Below are 8,649 nucleotides of genomic sequence, written 5' to 3'. Positions count from 1 at the left end.
CCAGATGAACAGAATCAACTTTTGGACACTTACCGGTAACTGGATGATTGAGTATGCAATGAGACAACTGTGTTCATAGTTTTTTGGGGGACTGAAAATCTAGGCTTAGCTGGACAAGTGAAACTACAACTTCTGTCAGTGAAAAGAAGTTTAACTACACAATTAATCAATGAGATATCTTAATCTAACACAACAGTTCACTTTTTCTACATGATAAAGAAATTATTCTTCTTTATCAGTGGGAAAAGATGGAAAAATGTGAAAACACAGTTAAAAGTCTAGAATATATCTCCTTCACAGGCCATATGAGGTCATAGGAATAATATACCTACTTTGCTAATAATTGCTACACTCCAAAAATGAGCTCTGTTTCGAGTTATTATGCTGTATATTAACTTACACGTGAGAGAGAAGGGAAGATGGGTAAGAAATGAATCGAATACGTCTCAGGGAAGACTTATTATAAGCTAGTGGCAAAAAAAGAAGGTTGTGTCTTTGATACACACACACACATTCACATACACACATGCAAATAACACACAGTTTTAAAAAGTACAAGACAAACTTAGAGCACCTGCCTGATTTTCTGTCTGCGGTGGCCTCGTCCTCTCCAAGCACGCTTCTTTATTTATCAGCGGAAGCTAAAGTGATTAACCCACAGCTGTTCTCCCTGCATCACACATACACATACATACAGACACACACAGACTCACACTGTCACTCCATATGTTGCACAGACCAAAAGGTGTCAGATACCAGTGGCATCCTAGAATGGGTCAGAGAATATAAAAGTCAGAGGAAAGCTGGTGTGACATTTTGACACTTTAAATGATGAGGTTCTCTGGGCAGATAGTAAGAGCAGTGCTTGCAAGACCATACAAAGTCATTCCCAGTGTGTGCGTTTGTGAGACAAGTCTGAGACCTGAACGAAATCCCTTGCTGCTGTGGAGACAGCCTCCCGGCCCACTGCGGACGCATTAATCACAGGTTATAATTAAATGTCTCCATCTCTTCACACAGAGACAGGATGGGAAGTGAAAGAGGGCCAGAGCTGCTATCAGGCTCACGCTCCAGCCAGGCCAGCCACCCAGAGTTCACCACACCCAGGTCTTGATCCCCCTCTGTCATCACAGTCGGTGGTAGATATTGCACAGAGAGGAAATATTTTCAAGCCATAACTCTGGGCTCTTCTAGACTGCTGCAATATGAATATGGCCTAGCATCACTTTTATTAATCTCAGGTGTTTGCAGTTTCAGAAACTGTTTTCTGTAATGTCTGTGGTCCTTGAATGATATACATTGATGTGATCAGTGCTCTTTTGTCAAATCAAATCAAATCAAATCAAATCAAATCACTTTTATTGTCACATCACATGTGCAGGCACACTGGCACAGCACATGCGAGTGAAATTCTTGTGTGCGAGCCCCACAAGCAACAGAGATGTGCAAACACAACAACACAAACGAGCAAAATACAAGAATGGCCAACCTGAAACTAATAAATATATGTACAATATATAATAGTGTATGCATTTCTGGATGTGTATACTAAATATTTTCCTACGTGTGTGTGTGTGTGTGTGTGTGTGTGTGTGTGTGTATACACATTTTTACAAATTAAATAGTAAAAAAAATAAAAATAAAATAATAATAATAATAATAAAATATATAAAATATACAGAGTTGAATATGTGCAAAACAAGTGGCATTTATATACAGTATGGAGTGCATACAATCTGTCTTTTGACAAGATTATTCAAAAGCTACACAGTCGAATGTCATGTAACTTAGTGATGGACAAGCACAGGGAGAACCCACACACTTTTGGTGTAAATCTCCATTACTTTCTTTAAAAGTGCTAAATAGGGAATTGGCCTTGGCAGAGGATACACCTTTTGCATCCAGCTACATCTAAGGATCATTTGTTAATAGCTTGAGTGGCAGCACCACCCTTCATCTCAAAGTCTTTCCAACATTTCTGAAGGAAGTAGTTTCCTTAAAGGTTATATAATGTGCCACTGTGCTACACTGTAGTATTTGTGCCTCTTGTATATTTATACTCTTACAGAGTCTTATACACACAAATATAATCTCAAGATATAGATCTGTTATCTACAAAAGCAATAAATGAGTGAACTGTTCAGTGGCTTAATGTTTTTTTCTCTCTTAAGACAGCCTAAGTCATTTGTCCAAAGCATTGTTCATTAAAATGCTCTGCATCGAATCAAGAATAAGTGACATTGCAGAGCACTTTTATTGGGATGAAATGTAATACTCTGATGGATACGCCGCAGGAGAGTGGAGAGGATGCGTGTGCTGAATGATGATGTCCTGTTTAGGAAGGCGGGAGCTCACATCCCAACTAAAGCTGCCTCATAATTAGAAAGTGGAGTCTAAAGCCTTGCTTCCAGTCAAAGAGACTGTGGACATGTGAGTGTGCTGGGCGGTATGTTTAAAATTTGATCTTCATATTGTAAATATGCAGTCACACTCTTATAATAAATTCCAACAAAATTCACAGTGAGTATCACAACTCACTGCAGCTAACAAGTACCCAGTGGTTACAGTCATACTGCAAACCTTGCTTTTTTCATGAGTGTTTTTTAGAGGCTTACTGTAAGCTTTTCATAACTTTTCACTGACACTAAAGCCACGTTCTGCACTGACTCTCTGCACTCTGAGCATCTTCTGTAGAGCTATTTGTCCTTCTTTTCTGCCGCCGCTGGCACCAGCTCTCTCTGCAGTGCAGAAACATAATGAATGTCAGGCTGAAGCAAAATAAAAATAAAAAAAATACACAAAGTTTACAATTAGCCTTGATTTTCAACCACCGCAAATGTAATTTGTATTCAATTTGGGACCCTTTAACAAGGGTGTGATTGGGATATTTACGAAACAGGGATTTTTTTTCTTCTCTTTTTATACATTTCTAACAAAATAGAAGAAAATAGAAGAGAATCGCTGCAGAGGGAGGGAAGCTGGTTTTCTTCTACCATCAGCCTTTTTATGCATTTTACATATAAATAAATATTTCCAAAACATGTCACATGTTTCAGATTACAAGCTCATCTGAATGTAATTCAGTGCATGTGCAATTGCTACAATATACTATCTAGTTTTGCAGTCTGAGGTAAAATCGCTTTATTTTGTTTAAAAACTTCTCTATGCTTGGTGGAATCTCTTTCATGTTACCACAGGGTTGTGCAATGTGTGTCTCCTAATGAGTTTTGTGACCTTTTTTTTGGACAGAACTGCATGGTATCAATTTGTGGTGTAACTATGTCATCCCCACTGGAACGTTTTGTAAGCTAATTCAGGGGAAAGAAATAATGCTTCCACAGCGACCTTATTTTGGAATTAATTACCTTTTAATATAGCCATTACTTCCCTCCGGCAACTTTTGCAAATCTGTGGTAGGCCTACTGAATAATGACTGTGTAATGACCTCATCTCATGGTCATTACACCACACTGTAAAAACCACTGCTCTGTCATTTGCCTCCAATGACTGAAGTGACAACAGGGAAGTCCCCCCCACCCCGTGCTGCAACCAAATGTCTAAAGAAAAAAGAGAGAAAAAAGGAAAGCAAAGTAAGAATGAGGAAACCTAAAGAGAAAAAAGCTGTTCACTCATTGCCCCAAATGCAGGTTGTTGTTCTTTCTTTCTTTCTTTCTTTCTTTCGCCTCTGTGGACCACCAGCCTTTTAAAAAGACGCAACTTTACAATGTGATACAGAGAGCAGAGATTTTTCCTTTTTTTTTGGTCGATTCGATTTCTTTCGGGATAGGGGAACAGAAAGCGGTATGAAGAAAAATAACACCTAGAAAAGAAAGAACTTGAGGGAGACTATTGCTTTATTCTGTCATATAACTTATTATACGATAATAATAAATCATTTTCAGCAAATTACCTTTACTTTAATTTAGCGGAACCGAATCATACATACGGAGCACCCCCTTAAACCTTCTCATGGTACAGTCCACAGCTCCTTTTCGTGTCCACAGAGTCGGGAACCACAGCACAACATGTTGGAGACCGTAGCCGAGCCGTTCAGCTCAGAGTTAACTTTTTTAATCCCGGTTTTGTCGCGTTATCGCACACAAGAGGAGGAGGCGGAGGAGGTCGCCGAGAGAAAGGGGGATAAAAAGCCAGTCATGCTATGAGGTTAGGGTGAAAGCCGGAGCGTCTTCTTGTAAAAGAAGCCTGTTGATATTTAATTGTGCACAGGAGAAGAAGAAGAGGAGGAGGAGGAGGGAAGAAGGGGAAGGGAAGCCCAGAGAAGCGAGAAAAAAGCGGGGTCCACGATGCAGCTGGCCGCGGTGCTGTGGGGCGCCCTCCTAACTTTGCTTCTCAGCCGGAGTCCAGGTAAGAAAATGCACGGACAACAACGGCGCGAACCGGGCTTGAATCTGCATGTCAGTGGGTCCGAGCAAGAGGTGGACGGAGGGTTGTTTTTTTTTTTTTTTTGCACCACTGTTATTTGGCACTAGAATTTAGTTTTAGGTTGTTTTTTTTCTGCTTCTCATAAGCGCATTCAAACTACAGCCAAGTTTCCCTGTAACAGAGAAGGGGCCATGTAGGTGGTTAAAACAGTGGAAAATGTGCTCGAGTGTGTTTTCATTGTTTTCTTAAAGTCTTGTTTGACAAACATACCTGTGTAGCTCACAGATCTGTAGCAGCAGTCCTTTGGATGGTAATACCTGAAACTTGTGAAAATGTGTATATATATTCATTTTTTAGCACTCATTTCGTTTTGTATATGTGAAGCTTATTATTTTTATTACTTATTTTAGTTTATTTATTTTTGTTTACCTTCACGTACCCTGTTTATTTTGTGCGCGTGTGTTAAATGTTAGCGTGCCGCTTTGATTTAGGCTTAAATGGGGTTTCATCAGTCTTATTTATTTATTTACTGTTTGGTGTTTTATGGAGGTTGAGGACGTCGGCTGGTACAGTACGCGGTGGGTGAATGGTGGGGATGTTCTGTCAGATCTGACACATTTCTTGGCTGATGTTGGAATAAGCAACCAGATGTTGTTGCTTTTCTAATCTGTCTGTTGTCTTGGATACCTAGAAGCTGAAAGTTGGTCATGTAACTCATGAAAGGGTTTTTATTTTTAAGAGAATATTTGCTTTTTGGCTGGCATATAAGCTGATGCACAGTGGCTTTAAAAAAATCTCCTTTTATTTTGTGCAAATATCCATTTGAGTAATTGCCACGTGACCTTCATGCTCTTATTTGTCTGATAACTTCTGAGAAAGAAGCAAATTTGGATCACACTCCTCTGCGCCCTGATTGCGGGTGAACCATGCTGTTTATATATGATATTTTAGATTCTGTCACACCCCCGCTGACACACCATAACCAGCAGTATTTGGTATATTTCCACTACTCTCTTTCTATGTTTCTCTAACACCTTGTATTTACAACATGTTAGAACAGCCGCTGGAATGCAAGGACCCAGCAGAGGCAATGTCTGAACAGACACGTGCACAAGCACACACTGAGCTTAGTGTCATACACACATGGGTGCTGCACACTCTGACATGCTGTGTAAAGATTTACCTGACAGGAATAGCGAAAATGACATCTGTAATTGGCTGGTCGGACATCAAATGGAGGTTGGTGTAATTGTAACAAGTTCTAAATGTCACCAGAAGACTGTATCTAAAATGTCAACCTGATAAGAGTCAATATCCAATTGAAAACAAAAGTCACCCTGGATGACATGCTATATATAGCGGGTCCTTTCATCCTTCCAGATATGGTTATCAATGCCCCCACCCTCCTTGCACCTCCCCACTTTATCTGGGGCGGAGGCCTGCGCTCCTTTGATTATAGTCTTGTTCTGTCATAAAGCAATTAAGCCTGCCGGGCCTGTATCATGTCTTAAACATTTCATTGTGCACTGGGTATGAATGGAAGCTGCTGCTGTTGGCATTTTCCATTGTGGCGAGTAGCAAACACCACAGCTCCAGTGCTTTGTAATTCTTCTGCTTGATAGTGGTTTTGCATTCCAGTCTTTAATTGAATATCCTTAAATCTGAGCACTTTCCTTTTGGGAATCCCAAAAATTTAGTATTTATTTCCTCTCTGGTTTATTTTTTTCATTTTTTTTTGTCAGTGTGGAAAAGGCTCTGAAATAGCTTTCAAACTGTAATTTGACTCGGACAGCTAAGACTTGCACTTAATGAATGATTATTTTAAGACTAGTGGCTCTTTGAGGGCAGGATCTCATACCACAGCCATCCAGTGGTTGGGGAAACTCCAGGATGAATGAAAGCCTGACATCGATAAATGCATCTTTATATGGGGACAGTAAATTCAATTCCAGTGGGTCTAAACCATGAAATGTTCATCATCTTGGCCATAAATATTGTCCAAGTGATGCACCAGTCTATCATCGACATATGAGTTTCTCCCTTTTGACTGTCGTATTTTAAGATATACATTATGGGTTCATGTGGAGATGAATAAAATGGGAAAGGCTATAATTTCTACGCTGTGTACAGTAAATGACATTATGAAGGCCAGCTGCTGGTCCCATTTGACAGAAGATGCCCCAGGGCTATAATTTATCAAACTGAGAGTGTGGGTGTGTGGGTAACTGAGTCTCAACGTGTTTGAGGTCAAGATGCCTTCTCAGCTAAGTCTAGTGGCTTCGCAGTAATAGGCTGTGTTGGACTAATGGTCTGCTGGAGAGAGTGTTACACTCTTTAATTATGTGCTCTGGGACAGTAACCCCCCACACCCCCTCACAAACTCCCACGATCTCCACTGTGCTCTCTCCATTTACTGATCAACTATCAATCAGACTTGCAGTTTGAGTCAGAGGCTGTGGTGTCATTCCACTGAAGATCGCCAAACATTCGATCACTGTTGTGTGGGCAATAAAGCCTCATTAAAATGTAAAATCCATGACCCTTTGGGAATGGGATGAAATGCTCTTCTTACACGATGATCCGTACACTGCAGAAGTGAACAGGACTAAAGTGAGACGGTGTTTCTGTATGAATCTGACAGCTGGGCAGCCATCCAAGAAAAAACCTCCTTCCTTGAGTGTTTTTTTTTTGGTCTTATTTGCTGCAGCAGCCAAACAAAGAGGATAAAAAAGAAAGGCAACGATGACAGTAAAATACGAGAAAAAGATTTGGTCTGAAAAATTTGATTCCCCTCCCCCTTTTCAAGTCATAAAAATGTACTTTGCAATATCCAGTTAGTCAGGGATTCGTACTGTTCTTTATTCGTGTTTCATCAAATAGCAGATGATTTTGGCACAGATTTTTGAAGTAGGTAGAAGTTTAGAGAAGAAAGTCAAACAATCCTAAGACCACTGGATGGTGGCAGTTGGAGGAACAGCGGCCTGAAAGGGGAGGTGGGGAGTTTGGCCCCATGCTTGCTTTCGTCTGCCAGCCTCTGTGCCCTTCCCTGCCACCTGTATTGCCTTATCAGATTGATTAGTCCCTTGACATTGCCGCTCCTCATCCTGGACCAACAAACACACACATATTTAAATGCAGTCTCCTTTTCACACAACCTGCAGGCATGGATTTGCAGCAAAAAATTTATGGCTTTGTCTTGCAAAATGCCTCCAACACCACATTTGATTAAATGTCCTCAGAGTAATTGTGTTGGTATTAATGGTGTTGCAACGTTGATATTTCCAAATAACTCAGCCTAGAGACAGATTGATGGCGTGCCATAAGTTGTTTTTGGTACGGATTCCACTCTGTAGACGACTTTTCTCTGACGGGGAATGGTTGATGTGGAGGATGTGGCCGTGGTTTGGGTCAGTAAATTCGACTGCTTTGTCTTTAGTCTTGGCAAGGTTTGATTGTTTTGGCAGAAGCTTTTTGGGGGGCTTTGGGGGAATTGAGAGTTTCATTAATGGATGCGAGACTAGAGCTGCTGTGTTAGATGAGTGCATATGATTTTTGTGGCCTAAATGAGTGTGTTTGTGTGTGCCCTCCTCTGGTCTAGCTCATTAGGTTGGTGTAGGCCAGCCTTTTGCTTTCACCAGGGGAAGGTAAAGTGGGCCACCTGATACCCCCACTGTGCTTTGTCTGTCGGTGCTGAGGGGATGGAATTGCGGGGATGGAATTGCACCTCCAAGGTAGCAGTGGAGGTAACCTGTGATTACTTGATTCCCAGCCCCCCTTCCAACATTCTCGAAAGGATAAATGTCAGACTTCTAACCCCTCTCCTTTTTCTCCTCGTGTCCCTCTGCTTTCCTATAAATCACCGGCTTCTCTCCCTGCAAGACCTGACTCCATTCAGAGAGACCCCTGAGGGTGGCTTTCGTCTTTAGGGCCGTTTCAGATTTCAGAACATGATGCTACTGCCTCTGGGCCCATTTCACTTATGCTCAGCGCACTAATATTCAGTGTTACACATGTCAGGTCTTACAGCACAAAAGCAAGGAAACAAACAAAGTCAACTGCTGGCAGCACTCTGGAGATTGGTTCCCAGTCTAACAGCAGAAATGATCCACTGGTGGAACTCTGTGCCAAAGTTGTGACTTGTTCTGCTTTTGCTGCTTCTTTAGCGTGCTAAAAAGATCTGTGTGTCTTTGTTTGTGATATTTGTAATGACATTTGGTGGAATTTAAAGTGCAGACTTTGATCTGTCAAAATACATTTTAAGATCTG

At 41.1% G+C, this 8,649-nt stretch overlaps 1 protein-coding gene across 3 annotated transcripts in view; it reads left to right on the top strand.

Annotated features, from left to right (window-relative positions):
• Window positions 1-4,015: 4,015 nt before the first annotated feature.
• The window catches only part of lrp4 (low density lipoprotein receptor-related protein 4), a 107,191-nt gene continuing 102,557 nt past the window's right edge, over window positions 4,016-8,649 (top strand). For all 3 annotated transcript variants that reach the window (XM_026177903.2, XM_026177898.2, XM_080301789.1), the window contains exon 1: window positions 4,016-4,365. In XM_026177903.2, the coding sequence (XP_026033688.2) occupies window positions 4,305-4,365 (61 nt within the window). In that variant the 5' untranslated portion in view covers window positions 4,016-4,304. The remainder of the gene's footprint in view (window positions 4,366-8,649) is intronic.

The sequence above is a fragment of the Astatotilapia calliptera genome, chromosome 1 (genome assembly GCF_964374335.1).
Source record: "Astatotilapia calliptera chromosome 1, fAstCal68.1, whole genome shotgun sequence".
In the NCBI taxonomy this organism is placed as follows: domain Eukaryota; kingdom Metazoa; phylum Chordata; class Actinopteri; order Cichliformes; family Cichlidae; genus Astatotilapia; species Astatotilapia calliptera.
Note: the sequence above shows the minus strand (reverse complement) of the source record. Positions and strands in the feature narration are given on the sequence as shown.